The 23,075-nt window shown below is 38.6% G+C and overlaps 1 protein-coding gene across 1 annotated transcript in view; it reads right to left on the bottom strand.

Moving 5' to 3' along the window:
• Positions 1 to 771: 771 nt before the first annotated feature.
• The window catches only part of TFRC (transferrin receptor), a 29,714-nt gene continuing 7,410 nt past the window's right edge, over positions 772 to 23,075 (bottom strand). Inside the window, exons 2-19 of the mRNA XM_021715638.1 lie at positions 22,374 to 22,432; positions 21,344 to 21,545; positions 20,652 to 20,847; positions 19,263 to 19,412; positions 18,954 to 19,056; positions 16,632 to 16,745; positions 16,019 to 16,117; positions 15,536 to 15,675; positions 11,751 to 11,908; positions 10,682 to 10,801; positions 9,174 to 9,259; positions 8,884 to 8,947; positions 6,942 to 7,009; positions 5,773 to 5,831; positions 5,169 to 5,250; positions 3,196 to 3,417; positions 1,978 to 2,118; positions 772 to 1,324 (exon numbers count right to left, since the gene is read on the bottom strand). Coding sequence (XP_021571313.1) covers positions 1,082 to 1,324; positions 1,978 to 2,118; positions 3,196 to 3,417; positions 5,169 to 5,250; positions 5,773 to 5,831; positions 6,942 to 7,009; positions 8,884 to 8,947; positions 9,174 to 9,259; positions 10,682 to 10,801; positions 11,751 to 11,908; positions 15,536 to 15,675; positions 16,019 to 16,117; positions 16,632 to 16,745; positions 18,954 to 19,056; positions 19,263 to 19,412; positions 20,652 to 20,847; positions 21,344 to 21,545; positions 22,374 to 22,409 — 2,283 coding nt within the window. The 5' untranslated portion in view covers positions 22,410 to 22,432 and the 3' untranslated portion in view covers positions 772 to 1,081. The remainder of the gene's footprint in view (positions 1,325 to 1,977; positions 2,119 to 3,195; positions 3,418 to 5,168; positions 5,251 to 5,772; positions 5,832 to 6,941; positions 7,010 to 8,883; positions 8,948 to 9,173; positions 9,260 to 10,681; positions 10,802 to 11,750; positions 11,909 to 15,535; positions 15,676 to 16,018; positions 16,118 to 16,631; positions 16,746 to 18,953; positions 19,057 to 19,262; positions 19,413 to 20,651; positions 20,848 to 21,343; positions 21,546 to 22,373; positions 22,433 to 23,075) is intronic.

Below are 23,075 nucleotides of genomic sequence, written 5' to 3'. Positions count from 1 at the left end.
TAAAACCCTCAAGTGTTGACCATAAATGCAAAAATTCCAGTATCTGTTGGGTTTTATTAGCAGATGCTGCTTTTATTCAAAAGAAACGACAGTATAACTGTCATAATTATGGAAGGCACTGCTTCCGATAATTATATTCTATAAAAAAAACACCATTTATAGTGAACGCTGTCACTGATAAATAAACAATAAATATCTCAGTGCCAAAATGATAGAAAGCTTTCCCAAAAGATTAACACTTTGGCCAAAATTTGGCAGTGTGTTCTCTAAAGTCTGACAAACTGAGTCTGTAATTAAACACCTGAAACTGGTTCTCTTTCAAAATACTTTGGAAAAACAAAAACAACAAAGAACTAAACAAAGGCTTATGGGGTAGGGGACAGAGGGAAAGAAAAGATTCTAAGTCTTTGGCTTCTGGTCTCCTCTCTTCATAAATAACATTGAGGTTAACACATTAAGGCCTTACTCCTGCAATAAACAGTTGAACCTCATTGTATATAGCTGAAAGACCTCTAATTCAGACCCATCTCTTCTGAAAGTTAACTGTTTCATTCAGGAATGTGGAAACCAGCTGAGTCCTCATGAAAAGGCATATATCTCATTTGGAGAAAGGTCTTACAACCTGGTATCTCCTATCTAGCATCAAATAAAGGTGGAGGATCACACTAAGCTACCACTTTCAAACCTTCAACAGGTACCAACCTCTTTCTCCCACCTCCAAAGATACTAGCTCATGCCCTTAGGATTTAGAGCAATAGCTCATGTAACTGGTTCTGACATTTTCAAAATTATAACAGGAAAGAGGCAGTTACCATTACAAAGCACTTACAATTCTAGAAATAATCAGAGAAAATACTCCATCATGAACATTTTTAAAGTGGTTCTTCACTTTAACTCGAAGTGCAGGTACCTACCCTGTATTAAAAGCTGCTGCCTAAAAGGACATCTAGTAGTACCAAGATGATTGGATAGAATTTTAACAACATTAGGGTTTGTAGCCCTACTGAAAATTTAGCACAACCAGCACAAGTCTAAAAACCAGACTACCCTGCTTTTCTTACATAAGTTGTGAGTATCACATTTAAAACTCATTGTCAATGTCCCAGATGTCACCAGAGAGGGCATTTGCAGCTCCCTGAAGAGTCCAAGTAGCTAGAGCCAACTGGTTTCTCAACAGTGTTTCATTAAAAGCACCGTTATTTTCCTGACGCAGCTTCAAGTTCTCTACTAAAGCTGACAGAGTGTGAGAGCCAAAGCCCCAGAAGATATGTCGGAAAGGAGACTCTCTTGGAGACACATAGGGTGAGAGAAAGTAATATTCCACCTATGGGAGAAAAAAAATCCAACATAGTTAAACAACTGTTGTTTTCATTTCAAATGTTAACATGTTCTCGAATTTACCAATAATGAGAACTAATCTTCTAAGGTTAAAGCTCTAAAGCAAATTGTCAATCCCACTGTAAAAGTAAACTTAAATTGTATTCAGATTTTTTAATTGGTTGGAGTACATAAATGGATGGCTTGCAACAAGTCTATTTCCTCTAACCAAATGAATAAAATAGTTAAGGTTTGGCCAGGCACAGTGGCTCACACCTACAATCCCAGCACTTTGGGAGGCAGAAGCAAGAGGACTGCCTGAGTTCAGAGGTTCGAGACTAGCCTGGACAATTTGGTGAGGCCTAGTCTGTACAATAAATAAAAAAATTAGCCAGGCATAGTAGTACACACCTGTGGGTCCAGCTACTTGGAAGGCTGAGGCAGAAGGGTCGCCTGAGCCCAGCAGGTCACGGCTGTGGTGGCCGCGAGCGTGTCACTGCCTGGATGATGGAGTGAGACTCCGATTTAAAAAAAAAAATCTGTGCTCAATTCCTAAAGCAGCAAAGAAGTCTAGGCTCCAAGAGTTACTCCACTTTGTAGAAATGCAAGATTTACCAATTCAAACTTCAACATACTTCCCCTTTCTAAGAGTTTACTTACTCTCATGATACGATCATTGATTTCTCTCATGACAAATCTGTTTGTTCTCTCAGCATTCTTGAAATCTGTTGTTAGTTTGGAAGTAGCACGAAAAAAGTCTCCACGAGCAGAATACAGCCACTGTAGACTCAGGCCCATCTCCTGAAATAGAAAGATATTAAATTCACTATTAGAAGTTGTATTTCCAAGGATGTTATTTTACATACCTTTCTAATTCAGGTGTAACCACTGAGAAGATTCTGCTATAAGGAAATGACTCACAGATAAGCTCAAGACTCAAAAGGCTAGACTTAAGCACCTGTACATGAGCTCAGCGATAGTACAATCATCTATTCTTAGCCTCATGAGAAAGCTACTTTCAAGAAATGAACATCATTTACTTATTAAGAAAGAAGATAGCCCTATGGACTATATTTTTTCCAGTTTAATTCCTTATGCGGGAAAACCTCCAACATTCTGCTTCAATGTACTTCAGAATCTAGATATTTCCATCTGGTAAATAACTGTTTCATTTTCTGAACAATTACAATTAGTTTCAATAAAGATATAATAATTAAGATTCAGTTACCAGAGATTTGCTTCAATTAAGAGACCTGTTAAATCAACCCTGAATACCATAAAACTAGCTAAAAACCACTTGATAATATTTGTTTTATTTATCTATTCACTCATTTATTTATTTAAACAAGGTTTTCACTATGTTGCTCAAGCTGGTTTTGCACTACTGAGCTCAAGTGACCCTCCCCAGCTTCAGCCTCCTGAGCGGCTAGGATTACAGACACACACCACCACACATCAGTTTAGTTCAAGTGAATGTCTGAATATAAGACACACAGTACCAGCACGAAATACAATTCTAACTACTGACTACACTCTCTTTCATTCCACATTGTATCCAAAAGTCATACAGCCAACTCACAGTTGAGATCTTTTTATCTGGTGTCCTATTTATGGGTTGTCTGGAATACATGAATGATAGAAAACTTAACACAGTGAATATTCCCAAATATTTGCTGTGGTCTATCCTAGGTCCATAACTCAGTGTCTGTTAATTTCTCTTTCAAATGAGTTACAGATTCTAAGCAAAATCTTAACCCTGGTTCACTTTAAAATTTACTTTGGATACCAATCATATCCTTCCCCCAGGAACAGCTAAACATCACACTACAAAATTCTTGATACTTCAGCATTAATAATATAATTTCAATTAGTGCTCACCTTTATGTCTGATCTGAATTGGTTCAGATCTCTCACAAATGCAAGTATTTTGTTGTTATACATCTCATAGTCCAGGTTCAATTCAACATCATGTGTAAGTTTAATAATGAATTGCCCAGCCACTTCTGCTGCTGCTCGTGCCACTTTGTTCAACTGAGGAATTTTCTTAATCAGTTCCTCATAAGTATCCATGGTAGTACCCAAATAAGGATAATTTGTGTCCTGGAAAACAAAGCCAGGGTACTTGTACTCATGAGGGTTATAAGAAGAGAAGCCTCATATTCGGGCTTCACAAATCAATAGTTACTGTAATTCTTCCCTTGTTTCCAACGCATTCCCACCCCAAATTTGTCTCATATTTGCTGTTTACAAAGATCACTCTTGCTATTTCCTCTAAATATAACCTACTACTAGAGAGACTACTTTCTTCCAGGTGTAGAACACTCTACCTTCATTAGACAACTTTAGCAACTAGTTCTTACTCTTCAACTCTATTCCCTATCATTGCACTTGGTGACAATCTCATTGACAATTCTTTGATTTACCTCAATTCATTTCTTCCAGACTCTGTATTTCACTGTACCTCTTAAGCAGCACTTGATAGGCTTTGACATCTCAAACTACATTTGAAGTTTTTAAGAAACATGATGTCTGAAGGTCAATAGAAATCATCTATTAAGTTCCTTCTATCACAGGACATGACACCCAGTTCCTCCTAATGTGCTAGACATCATGACCAGCTATTCCAAAACCATTCACATTGCTACTCTGGCAGAAGGTCAAGAGAATAACCTGCCATGTTCACCTCCAAATCCAGACATTTCATCACTTCTGCACTTCAAACTTTTCTCATCTTAGTTCTAGCTAAAATACCCAGTGATTAAAGAATCTAGCCTCTACTGGATCAACAATTTGATGCCAAAGTGTTCCCTGGCCCTCTATACTAACACTAGCATCTCTTCACCTTCACAAGACCCAACTATAGGGCCAGTTTTCCACTCTAGCACTTCAGCACAGAGGCCTTCTTCATTCGGTTTACTGTCTTCTGACTCTTCCTTGTACATGTCAATCTGGTTTCCCTACAACTTTATCAGTTCAAGTCCTGTCTCATGACCTTTCACCTTTTGTGCCTTTACCCATAATCTCTGAGCAAGAGGCTAAGATCTCTGGACAAACATTTAGAACCATATTTCAACAGGTATCTAGAACAGCACTGTTGGGCAGAACTTTGGTTGGTGAAAACATCTTTACCTGCACTGTCCAACAGGCAGCCAGTAGCTACTCAATCACTCAAATTAAGACTTATTAAAACTCATTTTACTGAAGATGTTTTAGCAATAAACGCAAATGCTAATTAATCTAATTGAGATAACAAGCCTATGTTAAGACTGATAAGGGAGCAATGAAATAATTATGTGTATAACTTCTTAAAACATTTTATGCACCTAAGAAACTTAGATTCAAAAGTTGATATAAGAGGATTTAAGATATATGAAAGCTGTCAAAATAAAAATGGAGTCACAAATGTTAAAAAAAAATAAAAAACCCTGACAAATAGTGCAGGGAAGACCCTGAAGAGAGGATTCTCTCACTTGTATGCCTGATAACAAAACCTATCACATAAGACTATAAAAACTGCAACCTTGTGCAAAGACCATGGCAACCTCACACAAAAAATAGTTCTGTAAAAATGTCTGCCCAGTAACTACCTGTCCAATTTCAGCCTGGTGTTACCCTTGTTAATGATTTGGTATTTAAGAAATATTATCTCAAAACAATTATGTAATCCTCTTCATTTTTCCTTTAAAAACCTTTTCTTTTTCTTTATCTCTCTGAATATGTACATAGGTTACTATGACATGCAAATTCCCATCACAATGTTCTATTCCCAAAGACATTTTCTTTTAGAGAGCCTCTCTTCCATTTGTTATTTAAGTTGACAGATAGTATGGCTTAGAATTTTTTAGACTTACCTCACAGAAACAGAAAGAGACTGCTGGGATTCCAGCATATGCAAGGAAAGGGAAGGCAGCATTATCAAAAGAGAGTTTCTCACTGCAAGGAAAGTGAGAATGTGAGTTTAGAATGTTTTCTGAACATCATGCAGCCCTGCCCCTACCCCCAATAAATTCTTAAATTGAATCTTTGTAGGTATAGGTAAGCTCACTGCAAAGTTAGGTCTATATCTCTACCTAGTATAGTAGCATGCTACTGAACAATTCTGGTTTTTTACCTTTTTTTTTTTTTTTTTAACTTTTGAGTCAGGGTCTCACTCTGTTACTCAGACTGGAGTGCAATGGCACGATCATGGTTTACCATAGCCTCAATCTCCGGGGCTCAGGCAATCCTTCTACCTCAACCTCCTTAGTAGATGAGTCTATAAACACATGCCACCATGCCCAGCTAATTTGTTGATTTTTTTTTTTTAAAGAGATGAGGTCTTGCTATGTTATTCAGACTGGTCTGGAACTCCTAGGCTAAAGCGATCCTCCACCTCAGCCTCCCAAAGGCATGAGCCACTGCACCTGGCCAATTCTCCTTTTCTCTTAGCGTGTTCATTCACTTTTCTCAACTTACACTTTGCTGATCCAGTTGCTGTCCTGATATAGAGACAGCCCAGTAACTGGATGTTTCACCTGTAAAAAAAAAAGTTAATTTATTATTAAAACTAACCATTCTGAACTTATTCAGGTTAGTCACTAACATGTTTCTCTACATTTATAATATTTTACTTCTTGAAAAAATGTTCAAGACAGTTAAAACAATCTCAACTTTATTAAGTCATTACTTCCTAGGCTCATGCTGTCAGTTCATTTAGTTTATGATGAGAAAAAAATGTATTTCTGCTTAATGAACATTTTAAAGGTAGCTTAATCACAATTTTAAAAGCCCTCTCATAACCTTTATTATATGACTATCTTGTTTCTGGTTTCTTCCTTCTAGTACATTTTATATCACCAGTCTAACTGGCAAACACATTACTGCCTTGCTTGAGATTCTATAATACAGGAAGTTTCCAACATGCAAACAAGTTCCATTCCAAGAGCACGTTTGTATGTCCAATTTGTTTTAAGTCCAATGAAGTTAGCCTAGGTAACTAACTAACATAATTGGCTATATACTACTGTATGCATTTAACGGCTATACTGACACCTGGTGGAGAAAAATAATATGTAAAAAAGCAGGTGTGCATTATTAAAGTTTGTAACTTAAAGGTTCGTACGTAGGGAACTTACTGTAAACCTACTATCTGATGGGACCAAGGTCAAGGTCTACTATCTGACATTTCTCTGCAACTTTAATCACTCCAATATATAGCCTCTAAACCCATTAGGCAAATATTTTCTTCCAAGTGTTCCTTTATTTAAAATCTGATCACTAATATATCTGTTTTTATCCAATGAATATTTTCATCTGGCCTTATTTAAGTCTTAGAATAGTGTAGTTCAAGTTCATTTAAACCTTTCTTAACATTCTGACTCTATAGACAATCCCTTGTGGGTAGCTACATTGCAGTTCAGGCCTCATGGTATTGTTATACATTCCTAAATGGACTACATACTTTTCCAGATTGGAGCCCTTACCTCACATGGCTCAAGATACTATGGATCAATAAGACAGGAGTATGGCTTAAATGCTGCTGCTACAGAATTTATTCTAAATTCCTATCATTGGTTACTGATAATAGTTTTACCTTATGCAAAGTTGATAAATTTATACATTTTGGTAATTAGGTATACACTTACCTCTTGCATTGTTTTCTCAATAAGCGTATATAACAGTGGGCTGGCAGAAACTTTGAAGTTGTTGGTGCCTGCAAAGACATAATTTTATCATTGCCCCTTTTCTAGACTAATATTTTTACACTGCTACTTCTCTCACAAAAGTACTTGACAAACAAGAAGACAGTAACCTAGATCAGTGGTCCTATACAAAAACTATCCTAACTAATAAAGTAGACAAAGTAATTCAGAGTCAAGTTCTTTAGCAACTGTCTAACTTGACTCAACTGAGGCTTACTCCTTGAGTTTGCATACTTTAAACCCAGTGACTTGCTTTAAGTCTTTTTTTTCAAAGAGCAGTTTTAGGTTCATGGAAAAATTGAGAGGAAGGAACAGATTTCCCATACATCCTCTGCCCCCGCACATACATAGCCTACTCCATCATTAACACTGTGATTTTTTTTTTTTCCCTTAACCTTTTTGGTTTACCCAGTATGGGGCAGCCATCTGCCAGCTCTAGCAAGCTTGCTATACTCAGTACATTCTGCTGCACAGGTACAACAGGGGGATTACTAAACTAATGAAGATTTAATTCTAACTCTTTCATCTTCCCAATGCAGACATTTAACTATTCTCAGTTCATCCATCAGCTACATTTGCATTTTAGATTCAAACTCTTGTAGAAGTCTGCTCATTATTTCTATCAGTGATGCCACAGAATATAAATTAGTCTCTAGAAGTACCATTCTAAATGGTATGGTTTAGTTCCTTCTAGTCTAAAATATAGCCCAGACTTGTGGTTTTAAAACTTGAGTGCATCAGAAGCAGCTGGAATGCTCATTAAAAGTTGTTTGGACTCATCTTCCAGTTACTAACTCAAAAGGTCTGGGGTGGACCCGAAATCTGCATTTGTAATAGTTCCCAGGTGATCCTGATGCTAATAATCTGGAAACCACATCGAGAACCAATATCCTTGACAAGGCAATCTATGCCTATTCTATAACCTGACTGAACATTTAAGAGAGTTAATGCAATCTTTTGATCTATGTTATGGCCAATGTAAATTGTAAAAGGACAGTAAGTGCTGTTTCTGAAAGTTTTCTTCCAGAATGGCATCACGAAGGCCAAGAAAGGTGGCATGGTCAGAGTGTCTGTTATTAGGGTTGAGTGCTGCAGAGCGGGAGTGAGATAAGCATGAGATTGGCTATCATGAGGCAGAAATCATTGCTGTGGAGGAACAGATCAAGAAACCAAGATGGCTCAGGCAGTTTTGGGGATTTTGCTGTGGAGGCAAAGAGTAAATAAGATGGTAGCTAGAAAGGAACCTGGGAACTAAGGAGAGGTGATGTATTTTTGTTTGTGTTTTGTAGATATGAGTCTAAGATAGGGTTTAAATTCGTTTTATTGTTGAGGGGGAAAAAGGGAAGGTTGGGAGAAGAGCAGAGTGGAATTTCACTGAAGGAGTAAATGTCAGAGGAGGAAGGCAGGGATGGGATCCAGAGCCTGGGAGAAAGAACTGGTCTTAACAGGCAGAGGCTGGACTTCTTTCTCCTCAGGTGGGTGATTATGTTATTTACTCCATTTCCCAGGGTTTTCTAAGGTGCACATGCCCAGGTCTCTTAACCGGAAAATGACAGTCCCACACGTTCCCAACCTTAATATCTCCATATTGATGACTGGGTCTGAACTGACCCTGGGATGATAAGGTCATTCAATTTCACAGCAGCTACTGTACTAGACTCTGGAAATATTAAAAAGGTGAAGACAATAGACAACCCCTTCCTCCAGGAGCTTACACTGTTGTGAGGCAGAGGCAAAACAAAAAAGAAAACAAATCCTGCATGTGCACAACGGTGTACCAGTGAGAGAGACAAAAAACCACACACACACACCAAAAAAAGAGAAAACTTCCTTCCATTGCTTTGTTTACCCGAATTGATAAACAGCTAATGAAAAGGATAGTTACCAAGAACAGCTTTGTCCAGATTAATGTAAGTAAAAGCCTTTAGATGCAAGGAGGAAAGGTATCCCTAGAAGAGAAGGAAAAATACTAATATAATTAATATGTTTTCATCTGTTTATCATATACAATAGCTATTATTAGGGATTCATTTTGAAATTTGAATTCTACTGAAACTAAATATACAAAATAAAAATCGTATAATCAAACCTAAAAGAGTTTGGTTTCTGGAGATCAGCTTAAGCTAATATAAGTTCAGATGCCTATTTTGGAAATGGATGGTACATAAATAATACCTCTAGCCACTCAGTGGCACCAATAGCTCCAAAGTCTCCAGCACTCCAGCTGGCAAAGATAATGCTTCTGCTGGGTTGAAATCCATCTGAAAGAGAACAAAAAATTAGCTTACCTTGGGAAAGGTCATAGGCAGGCAACTGACTTAAAATGGATCAAATGATCTAACTCAAGATAGCAGATTCAAAAATATTATTCTAAGACTCCAGATGAAAGAACAGTAAAAGAATAGGAATAAGTTTTTAAAGTAATCCACAAAGAACAAGAAAGGAGATCAACTGCAAATAAGATTCCAAGTACACAGGAGGAACCAGCTTATTGGTAGTGACCCTTCTACAATTCCATTCTTTGAGTCCTTTAACTTCTAGCCCAAGAGATATTTGAAAACACAGTGTAAGCATTATGTGTATGTCCTTTGAGAACAATTTACATGGAGGTAAGTCACTCAAAACACTGAATTCTTAAAAACAATTATAAAATAGAAATCCTATAACCCAATTCAAAAACATGATGTGGCTTTGCGTGTAGGTGGATGAGGAAGAATAGCAAGTACCATAAAAGAAAGGCTTGAAAATAAACATAACAAAATTACCACAGTGACTAGGCCTTAGCACATTAGTATACAAGGGGGAAACCCCCCAAAACGGTATTTATTTATAAAAAATTGTGTATTTATTCTTACATGTTTAAACTTCAGTCACCTTCAAAGTACTCTACATTTGATGCAACACATCTATGGAGTCGCTTTTTCCACTGCTCAAAACAGCTCTTGAGCACATTCATTTTGATGCCTTTAAAAGTGCTTCTGCCATTTTTGGTTTCACTTCCTCCACACAGGTAAACATTTCATTTTGAGGAATTTTTTCATCCAGGGAGATAAAAAAAAGTCACTCGGGATGATCAGATGGGGAGGATGGGGCACAGGGGTCATGCTGCTTTTGCTCAAAAACTGCTTAACACTCAGAACAGTGTGGACAGGTGCATTGTCATGGCGGAAGAACCAGTCACCTGTTTACCACAACTTGGGACGTTTCTTCCACAAATCAGGACACAACCTTCTCAAAACTTCCAGATAGAAAACTTTGGTTGACTGGTTGATCCAGAGGAGCAAATTCTGAGTGTACTACAAGGGGTTGGCCTTCAAAAGATAAGTTCAGGACTTTCTGGGTCCCCCCTCTTATAGGTATGCCACTGCTTTCCAATAAACTTCTTAAGGACTATGTTAGATTTGTCTTATCATTCTAGATACAAACTAAAAATTAGAGCTCATTAACACTTTCCAGTATCTCAAAGAAATTGATCATTGCCAGGCAGTGAATATATTTCATGGAAAGCTGTTTTAAAGTCAAAAGGCATCTACAACAAAAGACAATCTGCCTCGTATTTAAGAACTCAGTGTCTAGCATAAGAAAACCCCTAATAAGCATACAGGCACAAGTGAGCAGTCATATAACACCCAGAGCTGTATGTAGCACATAAATATTCAAAGATCTCAAAATTTGTACTCTACCTGTTAAGACCATATTTGAGATTATCTGGGCAAGTTTCAAGAGGAGAGCTGTTCCTACACTGGACTTGGCAGCTCCTGGACCCCAGGCATCTCTCTGGGCCCCAACTACAATATAGCGATCTTAAAAAAAAAAAAAGGATAAATTTATACAATCAGCTTCTAATTTTTTTCAAAAGAAAGTACCTCAGTAGAAGGGCAAAAGTGTAGTATATATATTAAGGATAAAACAGCCTTACCTCAGAACTGACTTAGTATTCTGGGACTTAAAAATTCATATGACCATATCAATCCTTATTTTTCCCTCATAGTATTGCTAATCTTCTTCTTTTTCCGAGTCAGGGTCTCATTCTATTGCTCAGGCTGAAGTGCAGTGGCATGATCATGACTTACTGGAGCCTCAACCTCCTGGCAGTCCTTCCACCTCAGCCTCCCAAGTAGCTGGCTATCACACCTGGTTAATTTTTTACTTTTTTTTATAGAGATGAGATTTTGCTCTATTGCCCAGGCTGGTCTCAAACTCCTGGGCTCAAGCAATTCTCCCACCTTGGCCTCCTAAAGTGCTCGGATTACAGGCATGAACCATAGTACCTGGCAGTAATCTTCCTCTAATTATCAATTATGTACTTACTGACTACTTATTTGGGCTCACTATTTAATAAGCAACTTAAGTCCAAGGGTTTTTCTGAATAAATGATGATTATTTGATTGCATTTTAAAATAGTCTATTCCAGGGACTGCCAAACGCCCTTTCATCATGTATTACCAATGTCTGTTTTCATGCTACAACAGCAGAGTCGAACAGTTACAAAAGAGACTATTACCTGTAAAGTGTTTATCTGCTCCCTTAAGAAATTTGCTTATTACCGGTCTAGTCACTAACTTAAAAATTTTTCTAGTCTAATGGTCAGTTTTTAATAAGTCAATTTGCTGAGACCCTATGACCTACCAATAAAGCTGACACCTAAATAGTTTACAAAACCAAACCGAAGCCATCATTCCTGTATTCCCTCCTTCTCGTACCACATCTTTAAGAATAGCAAGGAAAATAGAAAGCTAACAAAGGTTTTACCTGGTTCTACAAAGCCTTTAATAACTCCAAAGATGTTAAAAATTTTTATCTCTTTCTGCACATTTTTCACAACAAGCTTCACACTCCTGTTTTGTGCGGATACCAGTTTACATGAAGAGTCTGTTCTCCAACCAAAAGGACAGTCTCCTTCCATATTTCTAGAAGTAGAAAGCAAGCATCAGAGCTGAGTTATTATTACTTAACCAGGATTATAAAATCTGTCCTGTTTTCTGTCAAGTCCTAGGTAAAGAGGACATATAAAATGTACTCCCTAGTGGTCAACCATTTGTGTCTTATTTTGATTTGCAGTCAGTCATTTATTTGAAAATCATGAGTTACTTCCTAGTTTCAACAATGTTTTTTAAAAAAATGTATCCTCATTTGATGTATGCCTTTCTGCCAGAGACACAGCTATACAAAAAAAGAAAATTTACTTATAAAAAATTGTGAGCCGGGCCCGGTGGCTCAGCCTGTAATCCCGCGCCTTTGGGAGGCTGAGGTGAGTGGATTGCCTGAGCCCGCGGGTTCGAGACCCGCCTGGGCAGCGAGACCTCATCTCTACAATAAATCAAAAAATCAGCCGGGCGTGGTAGCGCATGCCTGTAATTCCAGCTACTTGGAAGGCTGAGGCGGAAGGATCGCCGGAGCCCAGCAGGTCGAGGCTGCGGTGGCCGGGAGCGGCCACTGCACTCCAGTCTGGGCGACAGAGTGAGACTCCAACTCAAAAAAAAAATAAATAAATAAAAAAAAAAAAAATTGTGTACTTACTCTTACATATTTAAATTTCAGTCACCTTTAAATTACTCTTCATTTGACACAATACACTTATCAAGACACTTAATCCACTTCTCAAAACAGTTTTTGAACTCATCAATTTTGATGCCTTTTAATACCTCTCCCATTTGTTCCACCTCTTCCACATTAGCAAAACATTTCCCTTTGAGGACTTTTTTTAATCCAGGGAAACAAAAAAAGTCACTTGGGGTGAGATCAGGTGAATAGGGAGGGTAGGGCACGAGAGTCATGCTGTTTTTGGTCAAAAACTGCTGAACACTCAGGACAGAGTGGGCAGGTTGTTTGTATAAATCACCCATCATGAAATGGGCAAACACACTGAAAGAATCTCCAAAAAAAATTAACTGAAGCCAAATGCAGCCTTTCATGACAACGCTAGCCAGTGCATTGATACCCACAGCTTCCCTGAACACCTGTCTAAAGGAGAAGCCTGTACTATAAGGGGCTCACCCTCCAAAATATAATTCTGCGGTTTTTTGGGGTCCCTCCTAGTAGTTTACATTTGAAATACATACCAAAGATGAACTCAGAACGGAGGTCTTGTATATAGAAGTCCGTTAAAATATTTTAATTTATTTATTTTTTGAGTTGGAGTCTCACTCTGTCGCCCAGGCTGGAGTGGAGTGGCACACTGCTCACAGATACCACAGCCTTGACCTCCCGGGTTCAGGTGATTCTTCTGCCTCAGCTTTCCAAGTAGCTGAAACTACAGGTGTACACCACCATGCCTGGTTAATTTTTAAATTTATTGTAAAGACGAGATCTTGCCAAGTTGCCCAGGCTGGTCTCGAACCCATAGGCTCAGGCAATTCTCTCACCTCTGCCTCCCAGAGTGCTTGGATTATAGGCGTGAGCCACTATGCCCAGCCCTTTAATATGTTTCCATGTTTCCCAACCCTCTCCACTAATAAGGGTAACGTACATTCTTATCTCAGATACAAAAACATATTCCTGGTCAGGATGGGCATGGTGGCTCATGCCTGTAATCCCAGCACTTTGGGAGGTCAAGGTGGGAATACAAGACCAGCCCAGGCAGCATAGTGAGACCTCATCTCTACAAAAAAAAATCAGCAAGCTAGCTGGGCACAGCGGTGTGTACCTGTAGCCCTAGCTATTTGGGAGGCTGAGGCAGGAAGATTACTTGAGCCTCGGAGGTCAAGGCTGCAGTGAGTTGTGAATATGCCACTGCACTCTAGCCTGTACTACAGAATGAGACCTTGACTCCAATTAAAAAAAAAAGTTGGCCATTGCCTTACTAGACTCTGGTATGGCCACGTGCTCTTTGAGCCATGGCTGTCACCATGCTTCCTAGCTTTGGCCACTTTCCCTGCCTTGGGGAGGTGAATCTCCTCTTTCTCTCTCTAATTTACTTTTTAAATAAACTATATTTCCTAATCTAAAAAAAAAAAAAGTTAAGATGGGGGGTTAGCCACATAGACTAGGAAAGACTTGCAGGTGGTGGGTAGAATTAGCTGATTCTAAGTTTGGTATGAGTCAATAAGAATCACTTATTACAAATGCCTCTTAACATTATTAACAGTCTCACTGTATTTTACAAACCCCTCACGTACAGATGCTCTTCTGAGATCAACCACTTTATTAAGTAGAATATATTTTAGCCATCCAATTAACTTAAAGAAAAAAAATCAGTGGGGTTAGAGTAACTTGTTCCATGCCACACAGCAAGTGAACACTTTATTTTATTTATTTATTTATTTATTTTTTTGAGTTGGAGTCTCACTCTGACGCCCAGACTGGAGTGCAGTGGCCGCTCCCGGCCACCGCAGCCTCTACCTGCTGGGCTCCGGCGATCCTTCCGCCTCAGCCTTCCGAGTAGCCGGAATTACAGGCATGCGCTACCACACCCGGCTGCTTTTTTGATTTATTATAGAGATGAGGTCTCGCTGCCCAGGCGGGTCTCAAACCCGCGGGCTCAGGCAATCCACTCACCTCAGCCTCCCAAAGGCGCGGGATTACAGGCTGAGCCACCGAGCCCAGCTGCAAGTGAACACTTTAAACCAGATCTCCATTCCATAACAATACCAAGTCGGAAATGTGCCACATCAAGATAAAAATTAATTATATGTACGCTAATCAAACTGAGTTCTATTTTTATTTATTTAGAATCAGGGTATCACTCTGTCACCCAGGCTAAACTGCAGTGGCATGATCACTAAGTATCTGGTGGCTGGCTACGGTGGCTCATAGCTGTAATCCCAGCACTTTGGGAGGCTGAAGTGGGAAGATCACTTGATCCTAGGAGTTCAAGGCTGCACAGTGAGCCATGATTGTACCACTCAGTCAGGCCAGGGCACAGAGTAAGGCCATGATTCAAAAAAAAAAAAGGGCACCTAGAAACTGTGATAACTGAGGATATTCAATCTATATATACAAGGAATGCAAGGTAACTGAATCATTCTGTGTTGCTAAAAAGAAAACAATCCAGAATAAGTGGGTGTTAAAAAGAATAAGATTTTCAGCTCAACATGAATTCTATCAGATTTTCTACAATAACTGAACAGGTTGCTATAGGCAACAAAGTGCTTCACCATAGGAAGTACTCAAGCAAAAACTACGCCAGGAATATTGCACAAGGACTCGAATCCATGGGCTCAGGCTATCCACTCACCTCAGCCTCCCAAAGCGCGGGATTACAGGCTGAGCCACTGAGTCCAGCTATCAAATCATATTATCATTCTTCCTCAATCATAAAACATCACCCTGGGTTCATGACCCGCCTGGGCAACTTGGCGAGACCTCATCTCTACAATAAATCAAAAATTAGCTGGGCGTGGTAGCGCACGCCTGTAGTTCCAGCTACTTGGAAGGCTGAGGCGGAAGGATCGCCAGAGCCCAGCAGGTCGAGGCTGCAGTGGCCGGGAGCGGCCACTGCACTCCCGTCTGGGTGACAGAGTGAGACTCCAACTCAAAAAATAAAAATAAATAAATAAAACATCACCCTGTAAGACAGCTTTCAAATAAAAACTTACTCAAACAGTTTTTCTGCAGCAGCTCTGGAAATTGTTTGGACAGGTATATTAGGCAATCCTGATGATCGAGATGGTGGAAATTGTGTGTGATTGAAAGAAGGGAATCCAGGTGTATAAGGGTCGCCTGTTCCCAGATGAGCCTAGTAAAACAAAAGAGTAATTAACTCCATCATGCACTTCAGATTTAATTAATACAAACAACAGCTCAGGTTTAGGTTAGCAACATGAAGTTTCAAAGTCTGAGTGGCTCTACAATATGTGATTCTTGTTTTCATATGGCATATGTCAAATTCTCAATTCAATGCGCTACTGATAAAGTACATTTAGCAACAAGCAATAATAAGGCCTCAAAGTCAATGCTTACTGCTAAAACTCTTCTAGAAAGAGTATATTATGATGGCATAATTGTATTTCTACTAATGTAGATGAATCCAATAATAATTTCAAGAACTCAAAAACTCACTGACTTAAGAAATAACTCACATGTCCAAAGAAGGAAAGATCTGCATTAACAATGGGAAATTTAGCCTGGTCCATGTATATCAAGACACCAATCGCATTGAAGCTTTCAGCATTTGCAACCTAAAGAAAACGAAGGTCTGATCATACAAAACCAAGAAGAATACATCCTAAACTTTATGTTAAAAGACAAATGATTAATAGAGTACTCCCAAATGTTTCAAATAGCATATACATTTAGAAAAAAGATATTTCCCTGAAAACTAACTCATTTAATTACAGGAAAAAACCATTGTCTTTTCATTTCTTCCAGTCTAGTCCCTGTGTAGCTTTTGCTTTTAATTTTCATTTTTATAAAATATGCTTATAACTGAATTCTGTATATACACAATTGGGTTAAACAGCAATTTGCCTACATATTTCACCTACATATTTCTGATTAGATTATTGGAACTTACTTGATTTGTTGAGCACTTTAATAAATTATAATAAATGTAAGTTTAAAAAATTTAAATAAATTATATTATCAGACATGAGAGTTTAAGACTGCTGGTTTTCAGGATGTAAGAATAGTAAGAAATATCATTTAACTAAAGAATAAGATACCAAGATTCTATATTTAATAACTCATACTTACCTTTTCTGCAAAGGTGATTTTCCCTGCTCTGACAATCACTACAGATCCATTCACAGGAACTTGTAAATCTTCAAAATCTTTTTTAGTGCCAAAATTAGCATGGACCAGTTTACCCTATAATAAATACATTAGACTTAATGAACATTATGATATCAAAGCAGCTCTAAAATCTGAGACAGAAGGATTTTACAAATCAAACCTAACATAGGAAACCAAGAGAGGAACATAAGGAGCCAAGTCCTAAAAAAGACATGAGTTATATAACACACACACACACACACACACACACACACACACACTGCTATGTTGCCCACGTTGGCCTCAAACTCCTAGCCTCAAGCAATCCTCCCTCTTGGCCCTCCCAACGTGCTGGGATTACAGCTGTGAGCCACCGTGCCTGGCCAATATATAGTTTTAAAGTACTAATTTAGAACTTTTAGGTCAGAGTTATTGGCGTAATCAAGATTTCTGGCCTCCTATATTCAAGTCTTTCATTATCCCACACTATTTCTAATCTAAGGGATATTTTACATTGCTTCAGATATTTCTGGGGAAGAAAAGGATTAACAAAGTAGGTTAAACACAGAGCTATAAGTAGGCTAGTCATGGCAGCACCAACTACATAAAGGTTCCACACTCAAACCCTGGACTATGAGGACAACACCGAAATAGGTTTTTTTTGTTTTTGTTTTTTGAGTTGGAGTCTTACTCTGTCGCCCAGACTGGAGTGCAGTGGCCGCTCCCGGCCATCGCAGCCTTGACCTGCTGGGCTCCGGCGATCCTTCTACCTCAGCCTTCCAAGTAGCTGGAATTACAGGCATGCGCTACCACGCCCGGCTGATTTTTTGATTGATGAGGTCTCGCTGCCCAGGCGGGTCTCGAACCTGCGGGCTCAGGCAATCCACTCACCTCAACCTCCCAAAGGCGCGGGATTACAGGCTGAGCCACCGAGCCCAGCTGAAGAAATAGGTTTAAATGTGTCCAAAACTTATTAAACACCATCTGTTACAATAAAGTGACTTGCATAAATCCAACTTTAGGACATTTAGGTGTCATTATGTTCCTAAACTATTACAATTCAGATGAACAGCTATCAACTGACAGTAATAATCAAGCATCTGAATATAGAAAGCTTGCAGTTGAACTAAAACCCTCAGTATACCTTAACAGAATAATCTACCCATCTCCAAACTCCTGGTTTGTAGGTAGCCAGGGAAAGTGACATAACACAAGTAACCAGAAAGGCAATGAATAACTAGAAAACTTCACCCGGCTCCACATATATCACATAAAAACATGGTCGTTAACCTAAAAATTACCTGATCTATCTAGCTATTTTCTATTTCTGTAGTAGTTTGGCTATATTTTCTTAAATTTAAAAAAGATCAAGCATTAAAGAATCAAGCTAAGACTAGATCCCAGCCAAGATGGATATTTATTTAGGTCTGTCCCCACCTAGTGGGAATCTGACATATGCATTCATTTAGCAAATACTTTATATGTCAAGCACTCTTCAAGGCTCTGAGACAAGGCAATTAATAGCACTAACCCATGGCTCTTCATATAGCTTACATTCTAGTGAAAACAAAGGAACAGATGTCAGGTGCTATAGTGTGTCAGTACCACAAAGAAAAATAAAGCTGGATAAGGGAAAAGTGACTAAAGAGAGGATGTTTTTGATAAAAAATCAAGTGAAAGGCAAGTTTTATACAGGCCTTAATGCAGGAATATATGTTGAGTTTGAGTATTTTAAGAACAGCAAGAAGGCCAGAGTGGCCAGAGCAGAGTACAGAGAGCAGCAGGATCATTTAAGGCCTTGTAATCAAGATGAATACTTTGTATTTTGACTGTGGCAAAGGAGAGTTCAGAACCAAAATATTTCATGATCAGTTACATTTTTTTTTTTTTTTTGAGTTGGAGTCTCACTCTGTCGCCCAGGCTGGAGTGCAGTGGCCGCTCCCGGCCACTGCAGCCTCGACCTGCTGGGCTCCAGCGATTCTTTCGCCTCACCCTCCCAAGTAGCCAGAATTACAGGTGCACGCTACCACGCCCAGCTAATTTTTTGATTTATTGTAGAGATGAGGTCTCGCCTGCCCAGGCGGGTCGAACCCGCGGGCTCTGGCAATCCACTCTCCCCAGCCTCCCAAAGGCGCGGGATTACAGGCTGAGCCACCGAGCACGGCGATCAGTTACATTTTGAGCACGGCGATCAGTTACATTTTACAAGTAAATTTATATTGTAACTCCTAAAAACAGTAAAGGTAATGAGTTTTTGAGCTATTCAACAAGGAAATGAATCTCATGCTGTTTTGCCTTACTTACGGTAACTGTTGTAGCCTTACTATATGCCACATAACCCTCAGGATTCTCCACCAGGTATACAAATTCACCGCCTGTACCCACTATGGTCACCGAGTTTTGAGCACTGATAAAAAAGTTAAAATAAAGCAAAGGTCATTTTCGGGGAAAAAATTACATAGTTTACATCTAGCATTTGTTTTACATTATTTGGTTTGAGGAAATTTAGCTCTACATCTTAACCTCGATTTTTACTTCAAAAGTTTTTGCTATATTTAGCCTGCCTGAAAGTAGCTATTCATACAAAAGTAAGTTTACCATCTTTCAACATACCTGCCTTTGACCTGAATCTTAACAAAATGTTCATCACGCCAGACTTTGCTGAGCTTAAATCCACGGAATTGATTTTCAACATACATTGCAAGATTTTCATCTTTTTGAGATCCAGCCTCACGAGGGACATAGGAATTTTCATTCAGCAGCCTGGAGGAAAAAATATATCTGTTAAATGAACTTGAGTTTAATTTATTTTATTTTATTTTTTCAAGACGGGATCTTGCTATGTTTGCCCTCCTGGCCTTAAAAGATCCTCCAGCCTGGGATTATAGGTGTGAACCACCATGCCCAGCTTAAGTTGAATTTTAAAATAAACAATTAACGATCAAGTCAATGGTTTAAAAGGCTTAACATAATATTATCCCTCATAGTTAAGATGAATGAACTGTAACCCAAAACCTCTAGATTGACCAGGGAAGAGACACAGCAGAGAAAAAATTGTGCCTAAAACCTTCACTTATGACTTCAAATTTGTTAAAAACCTCTTAATCCACTGTAAAACACTCCTTCAAGAGCTCCATCCTAATATAATGTATCTGCTTAGAGTAGTTTTAGGGCAAATGAGTAACTCCCAGGAGATCCACTACAGGCAAGATAAAGACAATAATACTGTTGGTGAACAAGATGTATAGCTTCTATTTTCACCTACTTTGAAGCATTTTTGAATCCCTGTGAAGCGATATTCTTCCTTGTTCTGATCTCCCATGGCTCTTTCCAAATATACTCAATTTCTCAGTTCTCTTTTTTTGGTGGACTACATTTAATGCCTGGCATACAGTACACTACAAAAGCATTCACTAAATGAACTAAAACACCAAGATTTCTAATATAAGACTAAAAAAATTATAGTGCCATTAAAACTATAGGAAACTAGCAAAAGAGAAAAGCTTGTTCTTTACACAGAGATGTCTAAGGAAGATATTAAAAACTGAAGGACAGAAACCTTAAGGATACTTTCTGGAGTACAGGTTAATGGGTGAGAGTCCGCAGAAATCAAGGAATACTAGAGACACAGCAAGTCAGGCAGTCAAGTTAATCATGATCTAAATGAGTAAGACTAAAGATGTCCTTGCGGACAGTTAAAGAAAGTCTGACAGCAAGTAATAAGCTATAAAGTACCAGATGGTGAAAACATCAAAGACCTGTGCTTTTTTTTTTTTTTTTTTTTTAAGAAAAGGGGCCCAGAACAGTTCTACTTTTTCTTCTCTACTGGTATCGTTTCAATTCTTCACTGACTCCTTACTCCTTTAGCTAAAAACGGGAAGTCTCCCCTACTCTAAAAAGCCTTTCCTCAAGATCACTGTTCATTCTATTTCATGGTAACTAATATTCAATAAAAATCTGTTTAGATATTGAGGCTAAACTTGTGAAGTAGCTCAAGCTTACTTGATAGTGCTGGTGAACTCTGTGGTATCCAGTTTCTCTGACAGCTTTGTTTTGAGGTCTGCCCAAAATAAGCGAGGTATTTCAGGGAAGTCCTCATTTGGCTCTTCCATCACTGAAGACTCTGTTCCTGCCAGTCTCTCACACTCAGCTTTTGGTTCTACACGTTTACAATAGCCCAAGTAGCCAATCATAAATCCTAAAGATAAAAGTTTCAGAGCTGAACTCAGCATTTCATTTAATCTATCTATCCCTATAAGAACTTAATATTTTCAGTTAAGTCTTGAAAATATTGGTTTTAATTAAATCCTAAGTAATCTGAAAGTAAATAATGTGTCTTGGCTTTGATATTTTAAACCATCAAATCCAATGAACTATATACTAGCTTTATTTCAAAGAGTTACCTGTTCAAAACATACATAACTTTTCCCAAAAGCCCTCCTTGAAACTTCGACTGAGCTTCTATGCTACAAATACCCTGTGTATATGTCTAGTATAACATTTGCACATCACATTGAAATGATTCACGAGACTCTTCTTTTACCAAACTAAATTCAATGGCCATTTAGATTTCAGTCATGATTGTAACCCTAGTGACACTTAGAAAGGTACAAAATAAATATCTGCTGTACTAAAATAAAAGACTTCCCAGAATTGGTTATGAAGAACATTAAGTTTTTAATGGCCATTCTTACCAATCAAGAAAAAGATGATTACAGCAATACTACTATAGCAGATACTTCCATTAAATCTTTTTGGTTTTGTGACATTGGCCCTCATGTTATTGTCAGTATTTTCGTCTTCATCTACAGCTAGTTTCATCTCCACATGACTGTTATCACCATCTACTTGCCGAGCCAGACTAAATCGGGTATACGACAATGGTTCTCCACCAAACTGAGATTTTTTGGGGGAAAAAAAGAGAGAGAGAGAGAGAGAGAAAACATTATGAAAGAATGGGAACAAAACATTTGGTCAAGTAGTATACTTGTTATTGGGCCATTATTATGACTTTTTATATACATTCTTTTTTTTTTTGAGTCAGTCTCACTCTATCGCCCAGGCTGGAGTACAGTGGCATGCTCATGGCTACCACAGTCTCAACTAGCTGGGCTCAGGCGATCCTTCTACCTCAGCCATTCAAGTAGCTGGAACTACAGGAACACGCTACTATGTCCGGCTAATTTTTTGATTTATTGCAGAGATGAGATCTCACCAAGTTGCCCAGGCTGGTCTCAAACCCCTGAGCATAGGCAATCCTCTCGTCTTGGCCTCCCAAAGTGCTGGGATTACAGGCTTGAGCCACTGCGCCCAGCTTATATACTCTTAAGGGGAATTTCAAACCAACATTCCTCCCTGTGCCCAGTTAAGTCATGGTAGATGAAGGCGAGATCATGCTGGCCTTCTCATATCCTTCAGTATTTCTGTTTTATATGTCCCCTAGCAGACATTTTTGATCAGTGCTTTCTTTAGTTCATCTTATCTACTTGGCCCTCCACCACACCCAAATTACCCTGAAACTTCTTATATTTTCTACAATTAACGTTACTTAACACTGAACATACCCCTCCTTTGTGGGGACAGTTATGCCTGAAGACCACCAGTTCAAATGTAAATGAATACCTGATAATAGCTTTGGGTATTATTTCATGCTTACTGAGTAAAAGCCATGTTTGTATACTTTATGTTCCTGCAGACACAGATATACAACTGAAAATACCTTACCAAATTAGACAATGCTGATCTGGCTTGATCCATCATTTTGAGCTGCCACTCAGAAGAACCTAGTTTTAGGATAGAGAATTAATATGAGATAGAGACCACTGTCTCAGATTAGTAAGAACTTTACAATACTAGGCTAGATTGATTATAATACATCAAATTTACTTTTAAATATATTATCAGCTTTCTAGAAAAAGTCTTTTTAATTTTTAAAAAATAGATGGGGGTCTTGCTATGTTGTCCTGGCTGGTCTTGAACTACTGGCCTCAGGTGATCTCCCTGCCTCAAGGTCCAAAAGTGCTGAAATTACAGGAACGAGCCACCATACCCTGCCTATAAAAGGTCTTTAGCCAAAATATTTTTTTACATAACTGAATTTAGTGTGATACTTACTTAGATTATCTCTCCTCTCCCATTTGCTTTCTAAATAAACTATATTTTTCAATCTAAAAAAAAAGTTTATAAGAAGTAAAGCAAATGTGGGAAATTGTTAACAGCTGATGAATCCTGATAAAGGGTACATGGATTGTCAGTGTACAATTATTTTAATTTTTCATTCAGGCTTGAAAATTTTCAAAATTACAGTGTGGGAGACCAGATATGGTGGTTCACACCTATAATTCCAGCACCCTGGGACTTGGGATGCTGGAGCAAGAGGACTGCATGAGCCCAGGAGTTTCAGACCAGGCTACGCAATGTAGCAAG

Source organism: Carlito syrichta, unplaced genomic scaffold (genome assembly GCF_000164805.1).
Source record: "Carlito syrichta isolate Samal-C Ts95f unplaced genomic scaffold, Tarsius_syrichta-2.0.1 Scaffold307240, whole genome shotgun sequence".
NCBI lineage: Eukaryota > Metazoa > Chordata > Mammalia > Primates > Tarsiidae > Carlito > Carlito syrichta.
Note: the sequence above shows the minus strand (reverse complement) of the source record. Positions and strands in the feature narration are given on the sequence as shown.